This window comes from Mauremys reevesii, linkage group 11, assembly GCF_016161935.1.
Source record: "Mauremys reevesii isolate NIE-2019 linkage group 11, ASM1616193v1, whole genome shotgun sequence".
Classification (NCBI taxonomy): Eukaryota; Metazoa; Chordata; order Testudines; family Geoemydidae; genus Mauremys; species Mauremys reevesii.
In genome coordinates this window covers 16,239,538-16,265,520 of record NC_052633.1, presented here as the reverse complement: position 1 = coordinate 16,265,520, position 25,983 = coordinate 16,239,538, and the positions used below count along the sequence as shown (strand labels likewise).

The 25,983-nt window shown below is 46.6% G+C and overlaps 1 protein-coding gene and 1 long non-coding RNA gene across 2 annotated transcripts in view; one reads left to right on the top strand and one right to left on the bottom strand.

Annotated features, from left to right (window-relative positions):
- The window catches only part of PLEKHM3 (pleckstrin homology domain containing M3), a 131,933-nt gene that overhangs the window by 86,673 nt on the left and 19,277 nt on the right, over window positions 1-25,983 (bottom strand). Inside the window, exon 3 of the mRNA XM_039495424.1 lies at window positions 12,918-13,853. Coding sequence (XP_039351358.1) covers window positions 12,918-13,853 — 936 coding nt within the window. The remainder of the gene's footprint in view (window positions 1-12,917; window positions 13,854-25,983) is intronic.
- Window positions 1-25,983, top strand: part of LOC120374966 — a 35,661-nt gene that overhangs the window by 7,227 nt on the left and 2,451 nt on the right. The gene's annotated exons all lie outside the window — the stretch shown is intronic.

Sequence of the window (25,983 nt, the reverse complement as noted above, 5' to 3'; positions counted from 1 at the left end):
CTGGTTTGCCGGGAAATGAAGGGTAAACATATTTCATTCTGCAAGACAAAAATCAGCATTTTCCCAACTGGGGTGAGTTCCACACTAGCTCTAGCTAGCAGGAAGAGCTGCAGGACCTCGTTTCTGCTCTGCCAGATCCCCCCGACCAGTGCAAACGTGATCACAACATAGGCATGGGTAAAATGCCTCCTGGAAAGCCACCAACCTTCCACCTGCTGCTCCTGCATGGCCTCTACTGCAGCCAACCACAAGAGCGGCTCATGCATACAGGGCTGCGGGCTCGCTGGCCCAACCCTTGCTTTCTGCTCTCATGACGTTCACCTTAGCGGGGAGAGCCCATGCAGCCAAGTCTACGGAGCCCCAACAGCAGCGTGTATCTTTCTGGCAAGTGTGGGAACAATGAATGGGAGTCACCTGGCACAGCTGGAAAGAGAACGATGGTGGTGGTGGTGGTGGGGGGAGATGCACGGATGGAAAATAGAAAGCTACAACCATAAAGCTACTGAGCACATTTCGCATCCGGATGGAACGCACATATTCATTAGGACTGGCAGTTAGAGCTGCGCGTGTTTCCTTTTATTAATCTCATTACAAATTAATGGTAAAAAAGAAAAAGCTGAAGAGGGAAAAGAGACCCCCCAAAGGAGAAAGAGACTAGTGACTATGCCAGAGCACAGTGCAAGGAGACCAGGGGAAAAGGCAGCTCATCTCACCAGGCCATTTCAAAACCCGACAAAAAGGGGCTAGGAGCCCCAGGCATAATCGGACCCCCTTAGGTCTGTGGGAGAAGCTCCTTCCTTTCCCCTTGACCCCACAGTATTGAACAAACAGCTGGGTGCTTCACTGCAGGGACTGGGTAGCTACACTTTCCTCTGGAGAATTAGCTACTAGCCACTGCCAGATGAGGGATAGTGGACTTGATGGACACATGCTTTGATCCAGGCTGGCAAATCCTATATTCCCAATCTGATCAATTCAGGGATTTTGCCTGTATCCAAACGAAGTAACTAAATAGTGGATCTATCTGTGACACAACCCATTAATGGAAAAGGACTTTGTGACCGTGTAAACTTTTCCCATATCTGCACATTAAAAGCCAAACCACGAAGCATGACATTCAGTAGCTTAGACCCTGACCTGGCAAAGCATTTAAGCAGGTGTTTAACTTTATGCCCATGGAACAGTCTCACCTGAGTTAAATTATGCACATGTGTCATGAATAGTTAGTAAAGGGTTAAAGTATAATACCTGGTGGGCACCTGACCTGAGGACCAATCAGGGAAGAGAATTTGAAACTCCTAGGAGGGAACTTTTCCCTCTGTTTTTGTCTTTAGCCGTCTGGAGTTACAAGAGTCCAGATGTTTTAATCAAGTCTACAAGTTTCCACCTTTCTGAACTAAGTTCTTCTAGTCAAGATAGTGAGTATTAGAAAGATACGTTGTGTCCTCACCTAATAATCCTATGCTTGCAATTCTGTGTGTTTGTTATTGATTATTCTTATTCTGCTGTGTTGTTGTACTGAGAAAGAGAGAGGATTCTCTCCAGAACTTAGCAAGGTTATACCCTATGAGTGTCCAGCTTGGGCTCATAGAGATTCTGTATTTTCTTGTTTTTCTTTTAATAAATTCTTTCTATAAAGACTTGATTAAATCCCTTCCACTGTGGATACTCTCGGTGGTGAGACAGGCTTATCTCCGGGCAGAGAAGGGAGGGGAGAGGGTTCCTCCTGGGTTTGATTCAAACAGTTGAATCAGGTATCTCTTTCCAGTGGCTAGGAGAGAGAGGGGAGGTTTTCCTCCGATGAGTGGATCTGTATTTCCCAGGAACGTCTCTGGAAAGTGGTGGCAGCCTGAAGGAGACCTACCCTAAGGATTTTGGGGTGGGGAAGACATGCTGGTCCTCACTTTGAAACCCCAGCTTCAAGTGAGGGTAGACCCATGACATGGTGGCAGCGGAGTTCGAACCCATTGTTTTTCAGCTGGGCTACGCTGAATTTCTTTCTTGTTGCTTGGACAGGCAGCTTGAGGAAAAGGTGGTTTTGAAGCAGGTTCAGGGTTAGAAGATTTTCAGTTTCTTCCAGGGCTTTCTGTTACAAAGCCCTGTGGAGTGCTGTTTTCGTCCATTGTGAGAGGAGATATCACTCAGGATTCCTGAGGTGGGGAAGTGCTCAACAAAGTACATTCCCATCCAACAGGAAAAACAGGTTTGGGGAGAGATAAACCCTCCAGCCAGGTTTTTTTCTCCTGTGTTGAGAACACAGATCTCTGAGGAAATAGACCAGATTTTCTCAGGGTATTGTTAGCAGCCTTTCAGCTGGGCTGCTGAGTACAGCTACTCAGAGCAGAGTGGGACAGAGAATTTTTTTACTCTTTCCTCTTTCTCAGTACAAACCAGTAACATTACACAAACCACAATTTGCTATACAAAGGATTGATTTCTCTTTCTTTACTCAAGTTATCATAGGCAGGGTAGGGACTGTCAAGCAACACAAACAGTTCACTGACTGCAGAGGGTGTGGCCAGCACCTGAAGGCACAGACATGACTGACTCAAAGACCGAACTGGAAATTGCTCAAGTAAATTTAAAAATCCTACAGGCACAAAAAGAGAAGGAGGAAGCTGCCCATCAGAGAGAGATGGAAAAACTAGAAGCTAACCAGAAAGCCAAAGAGGCAGAACACAGGCGGGCAATGGCAGCCAAAGAGGCTGACAGTTAGAGCTACGAATCCAGACACAGGCTTTGGAATTAGAAAAAGCTAAACAGCAAACTCCACCCAATCCAATCCCTCTTCAACCTACTGATCAACCTTCTCGGAGAAAATTTCCCGCCTACAGGGCAGGGGATGATGTTGAGGCCTTTTTAGAAAACTTTGAGAGGGCCTGTATTGGATACCATCTTCCTAAAGATCAATACATGCTGGAGCTGAGGTCACAGCTCAGCGGACAATTATCCCTGGTGGCAGCTGAAATGCCTCTGGGCCAAATGAACGACTTTCAACTATTCCTAACCAAGGCCAGACTCAGAATGGGCATCACCCTGATCACGCCCGTCAGCGTTTCAGAAACCAGAAATGGACACCGGAGGAGTCATTTCCAAAACACGCCTCCTACATTGAAAAGCATTTTTCTTCCTGGTTAGCAGGAGCCAATGTTCAAACCATGGACGAGCTAACCCTCCTGATGATGATGGAGCAGTTCTTGGATGGTGTTCGGAGAACATTAGACGCTACATACAAGATGGTAAACCAAAATCTCTCACTGAGGCAGGGAGATTGGAGCCAGATGGATGGCATCGGTAGACAACATCACACAAGGTAGCCACCGAGACTAAACCTTACCATCGAGGGCCAATCAAGCCCACACCTACAACCCAAGCACAGTCACACCCTACTTCTTCTTCTACCTCACCAGTTTCCAGTAAACCAACACAACCCGTGACCCATCAAGTGGGCGATGTTTTGGATGCAATGAACTGGGGCATATCAAAGCCAAATGCCGAAGAACCTGAACCGGGTCCAACTCCTTGCACCTGCACACCAAGGAAACCGAATTAGATATATCTCAAATACCCGTATGCTTTAGGAAACTTTGAGAGTGGACGGAAAGGAAGTTATCGCATGGAGAGACACTGCAGCACATATGTCAGCTATCCACGAACCCTCGTGGACCCCAAATTCATCAACCAGCACAGTGACTGTTCGACCCTTCATGTCAAAACCTGTGACATTACCTTCTTACCTGTCCAGTACAAGGGCTGGTCAGTGGACTTTGCTGTCTATGACAATTATTCTGTCCCCATGATTCTGGGCAACCACTTAGCCCATCACGTTGAGCCGCCAGAAACAGAGGTGGTTACACGCAGCCAAGCCAGACGAGCTGCTGCAGCCATCCCTGTCCCTGAGCCATCCACCAAGACCCGTCTGTGTTAACAGGGACCCAGACAGAGGTGGTGGAACCGGATCCCATGACAACACCTACAGCAGCTATACTACATCCAGTCCCAGAACCGGAACTGGAAGAGCAACCAGCGGCAGTACCAGCGCCAGCACCGGCGCCAGCGGGCCAAAACTGGCAGAAGCAGCAGACAACCCTACCCAAGAGGCTCGAATGACACTTTGTGCACCAGCGGCGCGGTTCAACAACCTCATCACCTACGAACTGGTGTCTCCGCCTCAAGGGAACAGTTCCAAGCAGAGCAGGAAGCCGATGACAGCCTCCTCAGCTCCACTAACCGATCCCGGTTTGTGGTGGACCAGGACTTTATACAAGGAAAGTCTTTATGGTGGACACCAGGAGGCTGGCATCCTCAAAAGCGGTTGCTAGTTTCATCCCAGTGGCCATGCTGGGGTGAAAAAGACAGGTTGGGAAGGTCCTTCGACTGGGAGGATGGGCAAGGACATTGCCAAGTATGTCCGGTCTTGTGAGGTATGCCAAAAGGTAGGAAACCTCAAGACCAGGTCAAGGCCCTCTCCAGCCACTTCCCATAATTGAGGTCCCATTTCAGCGAGTAGCTGTGGATATTATGGGTCCTTTCCCAGAGGAAAGCAGTACATACTGACTTTTGTGGACTTTGCTACCAGATGGCCGGAAGCAGTAGCTCTAGGCAACACCAGGGCTAACACTGTGTGCCAGGCCTTAACTGACATTTTACCAGGGTGGGTTGGCCCTCTGAAATTCTTACAGATTCGGGAACAAATTTCCTATCAGGGACCATGAAAGACCTGTGGGAAACTCATGGGGTGCATCACTTGGTTGCCACCCGTACCATCACCAAACTAATGGCCTAGTGGAAAGGTTCAATGGAACTTTGGGGCCATGATCCAATGAACACTCCAATAATTGGGATCTAGTGTTACAACAGTTGCTGTTTGCCTACAGGGCTGTTCCACATCCCAGTTTAGGATTCTCACCATTCGAGCTGGTGTATGGCCATGAGGTTAAGGGGCCATTACAGCTGGTAAAGCAGCAATGGGAGGGGTTACACCCTTCCCAGGGACTAACATTCTGGACTTTGTAAACAACCTTCAAAACACCCTCCGAGACTCTTGGGCCCTTGCTCGAGAGAGCTTAAAGGATGCTCAAGCGGAGCAAAGGTCTGGTATGATAGACACACCAGAGAGCGTTCCTTCAAGGTAGGAGACCAGGTCATGGTCTTGAAGGCGCAACAGGCCCATAAGATGGAAGCATCCTGGGAAGGACCACGTGGTCCAGGAGCGCCTGGGAGCTGTTAACTACCTCATAACATTCCCTGATTCCTCTTTAAAGCCTAAAGTGTTTCATGTTAACTCTCTAAAGCCCTTTTATCCCAGAGAATTACAGGTCTGTCACTTTACAGTTCAGGAAGGAGATGACACCGAGTGGCCTGAAGGTGTCTACTACGAAGGTAAAAGAAATGGTGGTGTGGAAGAGGTGACCCTCTCCTCAACCCTGCAACGTCTGCAGCGGCAACAGATCAAGGAGCTGTGCACTCTCTTCGCCCTTGTTCTCAGCCAACCCAGGACGGACTGAGCAAACCTGCCACTCCATTGACACAGGTAATGCTCACCCGATTAGGACCCCACCCTACCGGGTGTCACCTCATGCCAAAGTTGCTATTAAACAGGAGATTGACAACATGTTGGAGATGGGTATCATCCGCCCTTCTACCAGTGCATGGGCATCTCCAGTGGTTCTGGTTCCCAAACCAGATGGGGAAATACGCTTTGCGTGGACTACCGTAAGCTAAATGCTGTAACTCGTCCAGACAACTATCCAATGCCACGCACTGATGAGCTATTGGAAAAGTTGGGGCGTGCCCAGTTCATCTCTACCATTGACTTAACCAAGGGGTACTGGCAAGTACCACTAGATGAACCCGCCAGGGAAAAATCTGCCTTCATCACCCATGCAGGGGTGTATGAGTTTAATGTGCTTCCATTCGGATTACGGAATGCACCTGCCACCTTCCAAAGGCTGGTGGATGGTCTACTAGCGGGATTGGGAGACTGTGCAGTTGCATACCTCGATGATGTGGCCATTTTTTCTGATTCATGGCCCGAACACCTAGAACATTTGAAAATGGTTTTGAGCGCATCAAGCAGGCAGGACTTACTGTCAAGGCCAAAAGTGTCAAATAGGCCAAAACAGAGTGACTTACCTAGGACACCAGGTGGGTCAAGGAACCATCAACCCCCTACAGGCCAAGGTTGAGGCTATCCAACAGTGGCCTGTCCCAAGGTCAAAGAAGCAGGTCCAATCCTTCTTAGGTTTGGCCGGATATTACAGGCGATTTGTACCACACTACAGCCAAATCGCTGCCCCACTAACTGATCTGACCAGGAAAACCCAGCCAAATGCAGTTAAGTGGACTGATGAGTGTCAGAAAGCCTTTACCCAGCGCGATACTCATGTCGGACCCTGTCTTAAGGGCCCCAGACTTTGACAAACCCTTCCTAGTTACCACCGATGCATCTGAACGTGGGGTAGGAGCGGTACTCATGCAGGAAGGACCGGATCACAACTTCCATCCTGTCGTATTTCTCAGCAAGAAACTGTCTGAGAGGGAAAGCCACTGGTCCATCAGTGAAAAAGAATGTTACGCCATTGTATATGCCCTGGAAAAGCTACGCCCATACGTTTGGGGCCGGCAGTTCCAGCTACAAACTGACCATGCTGCGCTAAAGTGGCTTCACACCAACAAGGGAAACAACAAGAAACTTCTCCGCTGGAGCTTAGCTCTCCAAGACTTTGACTTTGACATTCAACACATTTCAGGAGCTTCCAACAAAGTTGCTGATGCACTCTCTCGTGAAAGTTTCCCAGAATCAAGTGGCTAAAAACTTTTCTTAAAATGTTTTCATGCTTAGTAGTCGATGTAATAGTGCATGTGTTTTATTACTCTGGTTGTTTTACAGTTCTAGGAGGAAATCCAGTGGATCCCACTGTGACGATTTGGGCGTGTCATGAATAGTTAGTAAAGGGTTAAAGTATAATACCTGGTGGGCACCTGACCTGAGGACCAATCAGGGAAGAGAATTTGAAACTCCTAGGAGGAACTTTTCCCTCTGTTTGGGAGTCTTTGTCTTTAGCCGTCTGGAGTTACAAGAGTCCAGATGTTTTAATCAAGTCTACAAGTTTCCACCTTTCTGAACTAAGTTCTTCTAGTCAAGATAGTGAGTATTAGAAAGATACGTTGTGTCCTCACCTAATAATCCTATGCTTGCAATTCTGTGTGTTTGTTATTGATTATTCTTATTCTGCTGTGTTGTTGTACTGAGAAAGAGAGGATTCTCTCCAGAACTTAGCAAGTTATACCCTATGAGTGTCCAGCTTGGGCTCATAGAGATTCTGTATTTTCTTGTTTTTCTTTTAATAAATTCTTTCTATAAAGACTTGATTAAATCCCTTCCACTGTGGATAGGGGGAGGGGCGAAGACACTCTCTCGGTGGTGAGACAGGCTTATCTCCGGGCAGAGAAGGGAGGGGGGAGAGGGTTCCTCCTGGGTTTGATTCAAACAGTTGAATCAGGTATCTCTTTCCAGTGGCTAGGAGAGAGAGAGGGGGGGAGGTTTTCCTCCGATGAGTGGATCTGTATTTCCCCAGGGAACGTCTCTGGAAAGGGGAGTGGGAGGGGGAATATAGGGTGTCTCAGTGGTGGCAGCCTGAAGGAGACCTACCCTAAGGATTTTGGGGTGGGGGAAGACATGCTGGTCCTCACTTTGAAACCCCCCAGCTTCAAGTGAGGGTAGACCCATGACAACATGCTTAAGTGTTTGTAGGATCAGGGCCTCAGGCCTCTGATCCCATGTGATCATCTAGCATGTGAACCCTACACCTGTACGGAGTTCCACGTATTCACCACCAGCGTGGGCACCTGTGCCAGGGAATCATGGTGCAGGATCCGGCTCCTGGCTTGTAAGAAGAGAGTCAAGGGGCATATTAATTAGAGACCGAGGAGATGCTGACTTTTTGGGGCCTAAGGAATGTGCAGCTCATCCCACTTTCTCTCTAGAAAATATGCATCTTCGGGACAAAAAACCTGTACACACAACAAAGCATACAAAATATATGCAGTCTTAAAAATCCCCACTCCCTTCCGACCCTTTTAATCAACAGCCTCCATATTAGCTCCCTATCTTGAAAACCCATCAGTGTGAGAAATGGAATGCCCTGCCCCACAGTAAGAGGGAGAAACCGGGGTGAGGAAAACCTCTTGCATGCACAGATCAAGCTAAGGCATCAGTTCCCACCAAAGGAAAACTGTTTTTTTAAACTACCCTTCTCACCCCAGCGCATCAACAATCTGACCCCCCCCCCTTTTCCCCTCCACCCTGTGGCTATGTCTGACACTGCTGCCCTGGCTTATATCTATGGTTGGAAAGTGCTAGTCAGCCCCCAAGATAAACCTGTCAAAAGCTAGGCACAGAGATTCTCATTCTTCTCTACCTGCTTGTGAGTGTCAGCTGTTTGTCTGGGAGCTGTCCCTGAAAAGCTTTTAAAAGGAGGGGAGGGGGAGAATGTGGAGTGCAATTCAAACAAAAAGAAACTCCAGACAAAGAAAGAAAGGGGGGGGAACCCCCCCCATCAAACCTCCCAACAAACTTCTTTATCAGAGGTTCATTGTCAATCAATTAGCCAAGGCAGCAGGGGTCTGTAGGGTGGGCGGTAGCATGGCAGACAATGGACTGCCCTGTTGTATTGCTGTTTAATCACTTTTACTAAATAAATAAAGCAGCCCCGAGGTGCTGTCATGTCAAGGGAATTTATAACAAAAAAACTTCATTTTTCATTGGTCATTACCTTTTTTCCCTGCAGGACAAGAGAGGGTTATTACTGTAGCCTTAGGTTCCATCTTTGTGTTGCTCGCCTTTGATTCCCACTCGGACCCTGCCACTTTCCGGCACTAATTTGGCAGGCTGAACAAAGAAGGGATTTGTACCTCCTGTAAGGTCTCAATTAGGAAAGGCTTCTGCTGTATTATGTGCCATTCAGACACGACACAATGACGGTAATTACAGGAATTTGCACTAAATGGCTGAAGAATTCACAGCAAAACTTCCCCCCACCTTCTTTCCAAGCTTCCCCCTTCCAGCAGCCGGGGTGGGAGGGGGGGTAGGGAGGGAAAGCTCTTAATGCCTGCAAGATGTAATTACCGACAGCGGTCCTGTTAGGTTAAACAGCAGCCTATGAAGTAAAACAGCAGAAACCGTCTATATAGCGATAAAGATGCATGGAGATCTTCAAGACTCATTATTCCCCAACGTCTCCTCAGCACGAACTTTTCCTCCCTGAAGCAAACAGGATGGAATTTTTCCAGTTATTATTCATTATTATTATTTATTTGTATTGTGGTAGCAGCTAGAGGCCCCAAATCGACTCTCCGGGACCCCGGGGGACAGGCACAGCCCACTATGAAAAAAGACAGCACTATGGCCATAAACCCTTCTCTAAAACTGGATGTGATGTATGGGTATATTGAAATTCAAGTTAAAATTATGTCCAGTCGCCTGATTCTCAGTCTCAGAGATGCTGAATGCCCATAAATCCTACCATGGGAGCTATGCTTGCTCATCACCTCTGAAAAAATCAGGCCATGGGAGCACAGGAAATAGCTAACAAGTTAGCCTCAAGGCTCGTCTTCACATACAGTTGTACCAGTGCAGCTGTAGTGTTTTAGTGAAGACATTATCTACGCCACCGACAGGAGAGCTTGTCCTGCCAGTGTAGTTAATCCACCTCCCTGAGCAGCAGTAGCAGTGTCGACCGGAGAAGCTCTCCTTTCACCATAGCACTGTCTACACAGAGGGGAGAGGAGGCTGGTATAACTGCATCACTCAGGGGTGTGGTTTTTTCACACCCCTGAGCAATGTAGTTACACCGAGACAGGACTGTAGTGCAGACCTGGCCTCAGAGTATCATGAAAGCTACACGTGGCTTTTTAAAAATAAGACCATAACTTAAAAACAGCACTCACGCCCCAGCAAGGTCAGAGTGCTTTATTTCTGTGGGGAACGTCTGAGTGACTCGAGATGCAATGTAGCATGTTTCAGAGAGGAAATCCATCCTTTCCCACACAAAAGGCTGCTCCCACAGGATAAAATCCAGAATACCCCAAATACTTCTCAAATTAAAGACGACAGGTTATTTGTTGCTCTCCCATGGCCTGATCCCGCTCCTGCTGAGGTCGCCGGCAACACACACTCATTAGCTTTCTTGGAAGCAGGGCAGCACTGAAATGGTGGTGCTAAAGGAGAGAATGTTTCTTTACTGAATTTTGTTTTAAGTGAAGAGAATTGAGAAGAAAGGAAGAAAATGAAGAAGGAAACCCTGAAAATATCTTAAAATGAGACTACTGACTTTTAATAAATCCTGACTGCTGGGTAACAGATTAGAGAGACAAGATAGGTGAGGTCATATCTTTTACTGACCAGCTTCTGCTGCTGAGAGAAACAAGCTTTCCGTCTTACACAGAGCTCTTCTCCAGCTCCACGGTAGCTCGAAAGCTTGCCTCTCCCACCAACAGAAGCTGGTCCAAGAAAAGATATTACCTCACCCACCTTGTCTCTCTAATATCCTGGGACCCACACAGCTATAACAGTACTGCACAGGGCCGCCCGGGGGGGGGGGGGGAACTGGGGCACGAGAACATAGTATTCTATAGTATTGCAACTTTTTTTTATGGAGGGGCCCCCGAAATTGCTTTGCCCCAGGCCCCCTGAATCCTCTGGGCAGCCCTGGTACTGCATACGGGTAACAGATTAGCCAGATCTCTTTCAGGTCTTTGTATGGCTCCCCATCAATGTAGTCTCTGAGGTCCAGAACCTCAAAGGCTATTAGGTTCCTAACTTCTACTGATTTCAACAGAAGATGGGAGCCTAAATACCTCTGAGGATCCGGGCCCGAGTACCTCACTATCCATAATGTATTTATCCTCACAACACACATGGGAGAGGGAAGGGCTATTATCACCATTTTATAGATGGGGAACTGAGGCACAGGGAGACGTAGGGCCAGATTTTTTAAGGTATTTAGGTCTTTAAAGATGTAGGTAATGGGATTTTTAAAAGCCCCAATTAAACTGTAACTGGGCCCTGAACTAGTCAGTTCTCAACTGAATTAAGGTTGCGATTAATCAAACAAAACAAACATGGATGCTTGAGGCTGTGACATTAAATCCACTTCCAGGGAAGGAAAAAAGCAGATAAGCACACATCTGGATCTCAGGCCTAGAACACACACAGACGGGTGACAGTATCTGAAGGAAGGGCGCGATAATCCAAGCAAACAGAGAGTCTTGAACTTGAACTTTTAAGGAAAGGAAAGACTCAGAGAAGATACAGCAATGAAAAAATTACACATTCTGCAAGTTGGATACAGCACAGAACTCAGATCCCCATGGTCCTAAGACACAGGCCTCTACCACTTGAGCTACCAGAGGAGCTCTAGTAGCCATTAATAGAAAGGGCCCATGACAAAGTACCCTTGAGCAGTTCCAGTTGTACACACACATACTGGTCTGATTGTTACAATACTCTGGCACTTTTGTACTGCCCAGCACCCTAGGGTCTTAATATTGTTTTACAAACATCAATTAATTGATCCCCATAATCCACTTGTGTCTGGTAGGATTTCTTATCCCCATTTTACAGATGGGGGAACATGCACAGAGAGACTAACAGGCCTAAATGTTCAAAAGGGACTAGTGATTTAGGGTGCCTCCATTGTTAGATGCCTGACTTGAGACATTTTAAAGGGGCCTGTTGACTTGGAGGGCGGGGGGGGGGGGGGAATGGGATGTTCAGCACTTTCTGCAAATCAGACTCCTTTAAGGTATATTAAAGTAGGTGCCCAAATCCTAACGCACCCCAAATCAGAATCACTTTTGAAAATGTAGTTCTCTGCTAGTCACGCCAGGATGTGCTATGAGTCAGTGGCAGAGTCAGAACGAGAATGCAGAATTTCTGACTCCCAATCTTGTGCTCTAACCACTGGACAAGACTTCTTCCCTATGAATCACCTAAATCTCCAATGAAATGCAGCAACCACTTCACAGTAACACAGCACAAGCTGGAACAGGAAGTGAATAATACTTGGGTATTCAGCTGAGGCTAAAGGGTAAATCTTTGCTAGGCAGAATATGATTACTCAAAGTGGAATTGATCCTGGACAATGACTTGCACCCTACTCTTACAAAAATGCTGCAGGACATTTACACCTAGAAGTTTACACCTTTCACCTCACATAGTGGGGTGGAGTCCACACTGACTCAGAGGGAAATGCACTACCTACCATCACCGCTTCCTGCAGCCCCTCAGCGTGCTTTTGAGATCCCCCATCCAATACCCACCCAAACCTGCTTAGGATCAGAGATTGCATGACACCACATCACAAAGTGTTGTGCCTTCAGGCCTTATTGCCATTAAAATAATGCCTTTGTTGTCATTAAAGGGGCACCTTAGTTCCAGAATTTAGCTGCAGCATTATTTCTATTATATTAGCGCCATCAGGAACCAGAGCCCATTGGGGTAGACAGTGCACACGTGCACAGTAAAAAGAGCCAAAGAGATAACAATCTACCCACATGCTGAAGGTTAATTTAAAAAGGGGTTTACAAAACCTAACATGATGGGAGATGTTCTTACAGTTTTTGTGTCACTATAAGCCACTGTCACTCAGAGAGAAGAGCACCACCTACAGCACCACTCCTTACAATGTCTTCTGTTTCACTCGGACATGCCCCACTCCGCGGCTAGCCAGGCCAAAACCAGCTTTAGTTTGCCAGATCTGAGGCCTTCACAGCCTGTGGCATTACAGGGATGGAAAATCAGAGCCCATTTCTTGGACAAATGTGCATGAATCCTTACAAGGACTTACAAGCAATCGCTCTTTTATCCAATATAGAGTATGTCAGAGCAAAGCCACTGCAATGAAGTCGCTTACCTGCACACTTGAAGCTCTGGGCCGTGAGTCCTCTTTCCAAAGACAACGTGGTCAGAATGCTCAGAAAGCTGGTGGTCACGGACTGGCGCTTGCTCTGCCTAAAGTCCTTCCCCAGAGGCTGATCTCTGGCTTTGTTTCTGAGAGTAACCTGCAGGTTTGGACCTAAACTTCTGGCTGCGTTGGCAGCAGATTTCAGGGCCTCCATCCACTCCTGTGCCCTCTGACGGGTCTCTGCACGCAGCCGAAGAACATCCTGAGGGAAAATGACCTGAAAGCATGAGTCACAGTCATCCAGAATATCTGTCTGGACAGTCAGGCACACGTCAATGTTATAGCTCAGGAGAGGGTCTTCATCGAGACTCCCAGGCTGAAATGCCATGAGACAAGATCTGCTTAGTACAAAAGTAAACGCTTTCCAGTTATTCTGGACTGTCAACCTATAAAGAGTCCCTGACCTGAGAATGTTTTGGTACTCCTTTGTATTTTGGCTCAAAGCTGTACACTGGAAAAGCTCAGCAGGCTTCTTTTGTAAGCCATGAATCTGGGGAAGGTCCCTGTTGTTGTCCAGCTTCTGTGAGTCCTCTAGGTCTTCCTGCTGCCTCATGAATGTTGGCGCAGAGGAATGCCCCACCTCCCAAAGTTTCTTCCCCCAGTCCAAAGTCTCCCACGGTGACTCTGCCTTCAGCTGCAGCTGGGAGTTGTCCGACAGAACGGCATCCACCATCTTTGTCTCAGTGCTGCCTGTGACAGTGACACTTTGGAAATGTGAAAGCGGATACACAGTAGGAAAATTCTGGTTGCCGCTACTGTCGAGGTAATACAGGTACAGTTTGTGAGGAGAGAGCTCTGCATAGCAGGGCTGCCAATAGCTGTCATGGTCCTTTCTAATTTCTAGGTATCCCTTCTTCAGAATATTTGGGAATGTCAGCTTGAGTTCTGGAAGAAACCAAACAAGACAATTACTCAATTCTTTCCCAACAATTCACTCTATAGTCATTCTGGCTCACAGCAATTGCCCAGTATTCCTGGGCACACCAAATGAAGTATTATTATATTTCTGAGGGGAACTGGTAGGACTGGGGCAGTCTTGGCTCAAATAAATATTTGCAACAGGGACATATGATGCAGGAGAAACAGAGCTTGACACATCCATGCAGCCAACTGCAGATTAGGATTGAGATGAAATGATAAACATAGTAATACCCAGCTTTCACACAGCTCTTTTCAGTTGTGGATCTCAAAGCGCTTTACCAAGGGGCTTGAGTACCATTTCCCCCATTTTACAGATGAGAACTGGAGGCACAGAAAAGGAGAGGTGACTTGCCCAACATCACCCAGCAGGTCAGTGGGAGAGCTGGGAATAAAGCCCACGTCTCCTGAGCCCCAGTCCAGTGCTCTATCCACTAGGCCGCACTGCCTCCCATGGTACAGCAGAAATGGAAACCCTAAAACGCTAAATTATATTTAAAAAAAGGTGGCCGGGCTCAGCTGTATAATATTTTCTAGAGGTTCTTTCTAAAGTGGCTCTATCTATGGCCATGCCATACATCCTACCACCTAGAACCTCCCATGCAGTTTAGGTATCGAGAAGCACACTACTTTCTCTATGCCTCTTCCCCAGGGAACTGTGGGAGAACTTGTCTGTCCTTTGGGGTGCAGGAGGGGGAATTGTGGGAAGGCACTGGAGAGTTATGAGCACTCAAGTGGCTTAGCCTGTATCCTCACTGCAAAGTGGGTGGGGTGAGTTACCAGCCCAAGTGTAAGCAGAACCCAGACTCTAGCCGATAGCCCCACCTGGGCCAGCCAGCTTGGGTTGAAAGCACCAGACAGCTCAGGTCAGAGGATCATGTGTGTGGATACGAGGAACACTAAAGGGAACACCTGAGTAAGAGCACGAATTCATGCTGCAGGGAAGACATACCCAAGGGTTTGGACTAAACAAAGTGGTCAAATTAAGGTCAGACTTAGGTTCTGTCTAGATTAGAAATGCTGGGCTGCGGTAGTGCAGATGCTTTTTACAGCAACAGAAGAATCCCTTCTGTCGCCGTAGCAACTCCACCTCTGAGAGGCAGTAGCTAGGTTGACGGAAGAATTCCAAGTGGTGTCTACACTGGGGATTAGGTTGGTCTAAACTATGTCACACACAGGGCACGACATATTTCATTTCTCTAAGCTATGTCATTAGGTTGACCGAACTTTGTAGCATAGACCAGGATTTAGCTAATACCTGACCTTTTCCCTAGTGTAGTCACAGAAACCAGGGCAAAACTCAACCAGCGACAACAACAAAATCGAGCTCAGGGTGCTACCCTACCTTCACACCGGGAAAAAGGTCAAGTTTAGGTTGGGCTTTGCTAGAGTGTCCTAAATTGACCACTCTCCTGGCAAACACTAAGGACAAAACCATGTTTAACATCACGTTAGTTAACATGATAAGTTTTCCCAGTGTAGACATAGACTTTCTGTGCAGATATTTTCAACAATTTCACGGACTTAAGCATTATCAGGTCTGATATGGATGTAAACACACAAATGTAACTACTCCCTGCAAATGGACAACCTACTAGAGAGTATTTCGGCTAAAAGGGAAAACCATAGATCTAAATTGTAAAATTGCAGAGAAAAATTAAACTCATACCCCAAATGCAAAGGGAGGAAAAAAAAAAAAAAAGAAACCAATTTTGTTTGCCTTACATCTCTGGCCCTGACATTCATTAGTATTTCTGTGCTAACTCAAAAGCCATTAATTTCTTTGAAACCCCCACTAATCCCTTTGTAGTGCAGATAATGGGTACACATTCTACAGTCATCTTCCTTCTCGGTTAATCCAATAAAAGAGATGGTGCTGCTGCAGACACAACAGCAATCTCACTCACTCTCTCTGCTTCCAAAGTACAGAGGACAGTTCAAGCTTCTTCCATAATAAGACAAACTCAAAACCACTCCCTACCCCCAGGCCTCGTTCAGCTGCTTGTCTTTCGCTGAGTGACAGAAAGGCCGTCTCTCTCTGTCTCTCTCTTTCACTAGGCATTCCCTCTCCCCACTCCCAACTCCCCTTCCCTCAAGCTTCCGGGAACTGGCTTCACCCGCTTCTACTTTAACTGGGACAAAAACATCAGCCAGCTTGATTAAAATTCAAATTCATACTGTTCGGGTCAGGGCAATGGATGCTGTATTAGAAGGTGCCCCTCCCTACATCCGCTTCTGCTCCTTCATCTCCTTGATGCACAATAAGCCAGATAATACCCATCCACTGAGTGCTACCATCTTTCTGTCCACCACATAAATAGCAACAGCATTTCTCTTCTCCCTCCTCCCCCCAAACCAGGGAAATTAAATTGAGGCACAGTAAAAAGGGAGATAATCACAGTAAATAACCCACATCTGGGCTTATGCTTTTTTGAACTGTAATTTCTTGAAAAATAAGGGGAAAACAAACAGATAGCAGCTGGGAGCAGCCGAGAATTCTCTCTGCAGATTACCTCCTCTCTCTGGTTAGTTTGTTTGTATTACATCTCATTAAAATTTCTTGCACCGAGTGTCCACCTGACATGGTGGCTCAGCATCCTCAAATCATCTCTGATTTCCACGAGCATTGGAAGAGGGGAGATCAGAAGTGGTTTAAGCAAAGCTGGGGTATTTTTTCCCACTGCTAAACAGCTTATATTTGTGTTTCTGTTTGTAGGCAGGCAGCCTGTCCCTTCACATGCCAAATGAATGCTGCTATTAAAAAACAAATAAATGTGTTTTCTCACATCCCCGTTATTTGAATACATTTGAGAGTAGGTAGCGTTGTCCAGAGACAGAGAAGACAGCTCTGGGGTTCTGTTCCCAGATTGGCCCCCGACTCTCTGTGTGACCTGGGACAACTCATTTAACCCCTTTGTGCTTCAGTCTACTTATCTGTAAAGGCGTATAACACCTACTTGACTGGCGGGCCATGAAGCTTAATCCATTAACGTTTGCAAGGAAAATCCTTGGCCAAAAGGCTATGCTTTTAAAGCCCTGATCCTACACAACTGAACTCAGTGGAAGCTTTGACAATGATTTAGCCAGGATGGGTAAGGAATGGTGTCCCTAGCCTCTGTTTGTCAGAGGATGGAGATGGATGGCAGGAGAGAGATCACTTGATCATTGCCTGTTAGGTTCACTCCCTCTGGGGCACCTGGCATTGGCCACTGTCAGTAGACAGATACTGGGCTAGATGGACCTTTGGTCTGACCCGGTATGGCCGTTCTTATGTTCTTATTTCTATGGCTGCAAGATCAGGTGTTCACAGCACAAAGGATTATTATTAATTTAAAAACAGGACTGACACATAATGAACACACATAATTAAACTGGTTTACTCATCTCCAGTCTCTTACGAGGCTCAATCCCTACAAGGAGCTGAGCGCTGTGGCCCCAATCTAGCAAATCACTCTACACGTGTGCTTCATTTTAAATTAATAGTGATGGTAATTAATCACTGGAACAATTTACCAAGGATCGTGGTGGATTCTCCATCGATGATAATGTTTAAATCAAGACTGGATGTTTCCCTGAATGATTTGCTCAAGGTGTTATTCTGAGGAAGTTCTAGGGCCTGTATTATGTAGGAGATGATCACAGTGGTTCTTTCTGCCCTTGCAATTGAATCTATAAGCATATGAGCAGCCCCATCAAATTCAGTAGGACAACTTGCAGTGTTTTGCTGGACGGGGACGCGAGCACGCTGCGCCTGGCAGGATTGTGCTCACTTCCTTCCCAAGTCACATCCTGGTCTCTTCTTCTCCATTAACTTCCCAACAGCCACTTTAGATGGAGGAAGGAATTTCCCAGGTAATTAGTATATTTGATTTGCCTCTGTCCTGCAAACAATGCATTTTATATCTGGCAATTAATTCCCAATATTTAGGTTATAAGAGCCCAAACTGGTTTATTTAGCCTTATGTCACATGCTTCCAAGTAACTTTACCCTGAGGTCTTGTGTGTCTGGGCAGCAGTTTGCAGAGAACAATACTGACATTAATAGAAGAAGAACCGTTTTCACTGAGCTTTCCCGATTTTTCAGTCTTTAGCTTCAAGGATGGCAAAACCGACTTTGAGAAGGGTGAATTAGGCTACCTCTAATTCTAGGTTTGTCCATTCCTGGGGGAGTTGGTTTAATCACATTTTTGTCAATGGTAAATGTGCATAACGTATTCAAAACAACGGCACCTTGTTCCGAGGGGCAATGGAAATATACAATCATACCCGCCTCCTCCAATGAAAGAAGCAAAGATTTTGAGGAATGGATCAAACTTGAGGAAAGTGGAGGGGTCTATTTCAGGAGTGGGTGAGGTTCTGTGGCCTGCACTATGCAGAAGGTCAGACTAAATGATCACGATGGTCCCTTCTGACCATAAAGTCTATCAGTCTACGAGCACACAAGCCTGTTTTTTATCGTACAGCTTTATTCATGCTGTCTGTTGTTACACATTGGTTCCCTAGGGAGGTGGTGGAATCTCCATCCTTAGAGGTTTTTAAGGCCCTGCTTGACAAAGCCTTGGCTGGGATGATTTAGTTGGTGATGGTCCTGCTTTGAGCAGGGAGTTGGACTAAATAACCACCTGAGGTCTCTTCCAATCCTGATATTCTATGATTCTAATATCGAAGGACGAGGTTTCTTAAACCACTTCTACAAACCAGGTATGTGCTCGTTTCCAATAAAATGTCCACATGGCAGCTATTCTAGAATATGATTCAATTCAAAGATGCAGCGTGAAATGAACCGCCTAGCCAAATCATAGAGATTTACAAATAATTATTTTCTCCCTGTTTTTCTAAATGCAGCGATAGGGAATTTTTCTGAATCTAGGGCCTGACTTTGCCCTCAGTTACACTGGTATAAACCAGTAGTACATCCCTCGAAGGCAACAGGCCTTACTCTCCATTGACCTACACCGTATCTAGTCACTTACGCCAGTGGACAGCTTCCAGGTCAGAACAATAGCATTTTGCACTGGTGGCTGTCACTGTGTAACAGAGCTGCGGGCCCAATGAATTCTCAAGTGACAGAGTGATGCATGGGAGACCAGCATCAGGACCCCCATTCACAGGTATGGAAGAGGCAGAAGGTGCACACACTACAAAAATGGTTACCTATTAGTAGCTATTAGATACATGAAATGTACATCCCGCACTTCTAAAGGAAATGGGAATAGCAAATGAAAAAGCATTAGCCAGTTTTTGTATAAACTCCCTGACTCAGCTTCAAAGGGAAGGAAGAAAGGGATGAAAGCGACTAGCAAAGCTATTTAAAACAGGTTCAGCTCACATTAGGATAGTTAGCTTGGCACTGGCCGTAGGGGAAAAGTCTTAGAAACCAAGCTGGAAATGCTATGTAAAATCACAACTTTATGATAAGCAGCTAGCATGGCCCCAGGAGATCAAAACTCTGTGTCAGTAACTCAGTGAAGTTCCAAAACTCCGGAGCACAAAGCCCCATAGGGATAAACCATTTTCCCCACCATACTTGCAGCCAATAATTCAGTCTGAAGAGTCACAATCAGGCCTCACATCCAAGCTCGTCAGTGCTATTCCATAACCCTTCTGCCCCGGCGGCTTGTCTTCTGTGTCTGTGCCCCTCTCACCCTCTCCTACTGGATTCTCCATCTCCATCCACCTTCCAGAGCCTCCCATGTACACAAGACAGCAGAGTAGGTCATGCTACCCATTGCTATAATGCAGCTACCTTGCCAATGTATCCTCACCCTCAGCATCACCGCTGAACTTGCCTTGCTCACTTCGACTCTGACAATGTCCAATCTGAGGGAGCAGTCAAGATCTTGTGAGAAGCATCACCCATGCAAGTGGACTAAGGGAGGTATTTAGAGAAATAGTGTGGTCTAGTGGATAGGGCACTGAACTGGCAGCTGATTTCTTGGCTCTGACACTGACCTTTTGTGTGATCTTGGGCAAGTCACTTCACCATGCTGTGCCTCAGTTTCCCCCTCATCCTTTTGTCTGTGTTGTCTATTTAGAGTGTAACCTCATCAGGGCACGTCTCTTACTATGTGTGTGTGCAGCGCCTAGCCACAATGGGGCCTTGATCTCACTTGGGACCTCTAAGTGCTATTTAAAAATTAAATAATTAAAATTAAATAGCTCTGCCTTCCAATATTCACTCAAATTATTCATATTAATTAATATTAGTTCATATTAAAAGCTCTGCCTTCCAATATTCAGACTCTCTCCGCCATCCTCCCCATTGCTTTTATAGCAGCCTAGTCTCAACCCTGGGAATAAATTAGCCCCAGGTGACAGCCACTCTGAAATTAACTTGATTTATCAGGGATCGTTTCTAACTCGTACAAGACTTTCCAAGGCTTTCAGGAGCAAACATGATGTCTCTGCAGATCTCCCAGATCGCAGGATCAGACCCTGCAATAGAACCCAGATCTTCCACATGGCAATGCAAAGCAATATTGCCCTGCCACCAGGATGGCAGCAGCTGGATTATTTTGTGAGCTTTACTGCTGTAGAAATCCAGAAATACAAAAAGGCACCACATACAAGAGTTTTTAAATCATGTAACCATTTTACACTGAAGACTGACACCTGAAGTGTTGCATGAAAGAATTAATGGAGTCTATGCAGGCAATCTGGTAGGCCATTTCTGTCACTAAACTCTAGGGCCATTGACATCTATGTCAATTTACACCAGAGACGGTCTGGCCCAATTATCCTACTTCGGTTGCATATGCTATTTGTGAGCCCATCCTCCAAGTCATTCATTTGTTCAGTTGACCTTCACCGCTCTCATTCTTTGTACTGATTTCTCTTCCTTCTCCAGTTTTGTATCACCAGCAATTATCAATAACCTCTACAGCACATTCCCTCCATCCAAGTCATTGGCACATCGAGTAAGTGCAGACAATAAGCAACCTTAGTCACCCAGCTCCTCCACCAGGAGGCATCTCATACAGACGCACTTGCTATTGTCAATCTCCAAGCCAATTCTTTATCCCCACAAAGAAGTTCATGGCTACAGATTTAATTGTGATTATTTTGGGATCTTGGTGAGACGCGGCTGTGATGTCTCATCCTTCCCATCTACACTGAGGTGTAGCAGATCCAAGTTTGTGTCCCACAGTGCTAGACGCATGGTGCAAAACACTGTACCTGATGTCCCCTCGTGCCTGGTGCACCCACTACATACATGGCTTCTGTGTCACAAGCTCTGAGGCGAGTGCTTCAGGGACAGATTTTCAAAGACACAAAAGACAATTAGGCACCTAAAATCTGCCTGGCAGGTGCTCCAAGCACTAGGCCCTATGGGCTCTACTCCCTGATTGGTGAAGTGCTTATTGTGACCAATCATCTTCAACATCTCGCTCCTCTCAGGGCCCCCCCCCACACCTACACCTGCACCTCACCACCTGCTTTCAACTACCACAGAATCTTCCCCGCCTGGCAGTGTTCCTATAGGATGCTCCAATACAGCACTAGCCTTGGCTTCTGAGTCCTAGGTTTGAATCCTGATCTGCCACAGCCTCCCTCTATGACCCCCAGGCAATTCACTTAATCGCTCTATGCCTCAGTTTCCTTTCTGTACAGTGGGGCTAATAGAACTGCCCTACCTCACAGGGGTGTTATGAGGATAAAAACATTAAAAATTTGAAGCGCTTTGCGATCTGCTGCTGCTGATTATAATAGGTATCATTATTATATCCTCTCTGAGGAGGAAAAGAGCAGCAAGAGATTCATGGCACAGCCCTCTGCTCATTATTACTGCTCAGACCAGTCATTATGATAACAACTAAGCTAGAAAGAAAACGGTCATGGTATTTTCTGTGAAAAATTTCAAAAGAAATGAAGAATGGTCCATTTCTTTTCCCAAAAATTTTCGAGGTTTTTTTTATGAAAAACCAAACGCTGAATTTTTGGAGGCTTTCAGTTAAAAAAAATAATTTTTTTGCAGAAAATTTTTGTTTAGGAAAAAAGCCCACGTTTGCTCAAGGAAAAGTTTCAGTAGAAAATGTTCCAGCAGCTCTAATCAACCCCTTTCAGCGGAGCTGTAATGCGACACAGAGACCTTCCCTCCTAAGAGCCTGGTCTGGCAAACACTTATGCACCGTGGCTTGGGGACACACATGGATGTTAATGGCACTACTCACAGGCATAAGGTTACTCTTGTGTCGCTTTCTGCAGGACTGGGGCTTAATCACTGATTCAAACATGGCCAAAAGTTGTTTGCCAGCTGAGGAGCCTTGTGAAATCCACTTCCTAGCAAACAAAACGTCCACACCACAGAAAACCTACCACCACATCTGACCTCCAGTGGTGATCCTGGAGAAAGCGACAAATAAATAGGTCTTTGCCGTCCCAAATTACCCCCCCTCAAACCTAAATGAAGTTCCTAAACAGCATTGCTGGGGCAGCATGAGGACATAGCACTGCTATTGGCTTATGCTGTACCTGCGTCTACGAATGATGACTCCAGGCCCCTGCCATCTTTCACAAACCATACATTCCCTTAAAGAAAAAACCGCTCCGTTTCTCCTCACCAGCTACTGCATAAACAAGCACACTGCTGAGAAGAGTCTCCCTGCTGCTAGGCACTGAGAATTAGAAAAGTTTCTGTAAGAGGGTCTGGAAAAGGAAGAGCCAGGGTTTCTCTGGCCAATCTGAGGCAAAGGGCCATTTTTGTTCAGGAACAGAAGAACGGGAGGGAGAGCAATGCTCAAGTGTTTACAGACAACTCAAAAGTCAGTCGACAGCAAATGATCCCAACAAAGGAGACCCGCAAGCCCAAACTTTGTTGCTCATTTACATAGGCTTATGTCTGGCCCCAAAAAAGAAAAACATACCCAACCCAGTCCATAGTGTAGTATATAGCCATAAAGGAGAGCTCAGCTTTCTATCATTCTACTCTTGCAACAGCATATAGATGTCATAAGCCCAGAAGACAAGATTCCCTGTTTAGAGGGGTGCGGCCTGAAGTCCTTACTCAGGCAGAACTCCCATGGAAGTTAGGGTACGTCCATACTACCCGCCCGGATCGGCGGGTAGCAATCGACTTCTCGGAGTTCGATATATAGACGCAATATATCGAACTCCGAACGCACTCCCATCGACTCCGGAACTCCACCACCGTGAACGGCAGTGGCGGAGTCGATGGGGGAGCCGCGGACGTCGATCCCATGCCGTGAGGACGGGTAAGTAGTTCGAACTAAGGTAGTTCGACTTCAGCTACGCTATTCGCGTAGCTGAAGTTGCATACCTTAGTTCGACCCCCCCTCCCCTACAGTAGACCAGGCCTTAGAGAAGACAGCGTTTCCCTGCCTAAGCTGACTGCAATGCAAGCTTCAAACCAGCAGAAACGGTGAAAAAAACAATATACATTCTGTAAGTTTCCAGCGTTACCAGTCCACAGATGAGGATTTTTAAAAAATACAGGGGGTGAAATCCTGGCCCCGCTGAAATCAAAGAGAGGTTTGCCATTGATGTTACTGGGGTCAGGACTTCGCCCTGACAGTCAGGAGAACCTTGGGCATTTCCCTGGCTCTGATACTGACCCGTTGGGTAACCTTGGGCGAGTCACTTCACCTCTGTGTGTTTGCGTCTTTCTCACCTTTTTTCTCTCTTGTCGATTGAGACCTCAATCCTGCAGACATTTACACCTGTGCTTAAGTTTACTCCCAGGAGTAGTCCCAGAACCAATGAAACTAGTTAAGCACAGGTGTAAATGTGTGTAGCATCGGCGCATTAGACTGCACCCTCTTTGGTACAGGGATTGTGTCTCATTGTGTGTTAGTACAGCACCTAGCGCAACAAAATCTCACCACTTTTAATTGGGGCCTTTAAGCTCTAGAGTAATACAAATGAGAAGAATAACGGAGGAGAAGCATTAGAACACGTGCACTGCTCAGGAGGGGACTATGTTTGAAAAAAAAATAAAATCCACGTGAACAACAAAGATACCTGCTCACATATTGTACCTAATAGTCTAAGTGATCCTTCTTTGAGTGCTATGGATACTTTCCCTTTGGTTGGAGAGGCTGCCTGCCTAGAAAAACAAAAGACCGTCCTGAACTTAAACTTCCCTCTTCACTAGTTCCACTAACCACTCAACACTGCACTCTAACACAAACGGGGGCGGGGGGGACTATTAGTTTCTAATGCATTAGCAGTTTTGCTGGCAGGCACAAGGGGATACTGCTCCCATAAGGTGCATTTTTCAAATCCTTTCCTTCCATGATGCTTGGAAAGGATCCAGTTCCACTTGCCTATGTCGTGAAAAAACAAGCAGCAGGAACAGATAAACATCTAGGACTAAATACTCTAGGTAGGTAATGGCTCATGACACAAACTGGCCAGTCTTAGAAGGACCAAGAGAGCCTGCAAGCTACACGGGAGACTCCTTTCCAGGAAGCAGGTCCAGTGAAGACTGAAAAGAAATAGCTGAACCTACTAGCTACAGCACTTCAGCTCTAGGTTCTTTGAAGGGTTATCTCACTATGGGTGAGAGAACGGACTTTTCCTTCTCTCGCATTACTCATATGACTCCCCCCATTACGATAACAGCTGCTACGTATGCTTAACAGGAATCATGGGGTCATTTTTAATACTTATTTAGGGACTTCCATGAGAAATATTTACCTGTCATGGGCGCACATGGTTGTGCCACCCACTCCTTGTCTTTTTTCACAGTAGATGCCAGCTCTTTATAAGGCGCTCAGGACCAAAGAAAGGCCTCTATTAACTGAGAAGGAAGAAATATAAAGGCTACTGACCTCTTAACAGCCATCAATTGGCTGAGCGGGAAGGGGGGAAATAGTCAGACAAGTTTAGCCTGTTTTCAGAGCATAAAAGAAGTTTTTTTCCTATGAAAAAACACTACAGATCTGGAGACTTCTTTTGGGGAAAGACTCTTAAGTTCCCCTTTCAACCTTCACCCGACTCCTACACAAACAGCAGTCTACTACAGGTGGGGCTGGTGTGCAGGAAGTAACCATCCCAGAGATTTTGGGGAGATGTAGTTTTGCTGTTCTTGTTAATATATTCCTCTTTCCCCTGCCCTGCTCAGGTTTCCTGTTGCGGAAGTTGTCTGTAAATATAATCTTCTGCACAAAGTCATTGTTAAGAGAGTAAAGCTTTTTACTATTTCAGTGTGTTTAGATTTCTCAGGTGACTTGTTGCAGGCACCTGTGGGGAATTCTGGGAATGGGTGGGCTATAAAAGCTAGCCCCAGGGCATTGGCTGCCAATTTTGAGCGAGGAATGAGCAGGCCTGCTACAGTAGGGAGTAGGCCTCATTGTGGGAGTAGGCCTCATTGGGGAGTAGGCCTCATTGTGGGAGTAGGCTGTTTGCTGGTATCACTTATATGGAGTCTGCTAATCTCTAATGAATTGAAAGTTACACTCAGTCAGTGGGAGTCAAGTTTACTGAGATGGGGGAGTGTGGAGACAGCCCTTCCTGCCCTGGTAACGGAAGAGCTCTGCTTAGGGTGACCAGACATCCCGTTTTGGCCAGGACAGTCCCTTTTTTAAGCCCTGTCCCGGCTGTCCGACGTTCTTTTCAAAAGGAGGCATTTGTCCCATTTGCTCTTGCTGGCTTGATCAGTTGGCAAGAGCAAATATCCATTTTAGTCAAAAATAAAAAAGTGGGGTGTGGTGTGGAGGGACGTGGGGGTGGTGGTGCATGGAGATGCCAGTCCCCTGTGGGGGTGGGGGGGGAGAGCTGCGGGGGGAGGGCAGTGTTCTAGTATGGGGGGGCAGCAGGGTTCCAGGGACAGGCAACAACTTCTTGAGGGGCGCCCCCGCAGGGTTCCAGTGACCAGCAACAGCCTCAGAGGGTGGGGCGGGGTGCAGCTCCTCAAGCAAGTGCCTGGGAGTGTGCACTCTTTGCCCTGGTGACAGGAGCCTTGCTCAGCTTTAGACAGAGAGAAGTAGACACAGGCTGCGGGGGGTCCTTATTCTGCCCGGGTGGGAAGCAGGTGAACTAGGCGGGAGGCCGGGCAAGTGCACTCCAGGTTTCGAGAGAGGCAAAGGGAGTGATAAGCACGCACAGCAAGGGAGGGTAAGAGGAAGTGCAGAGCTGA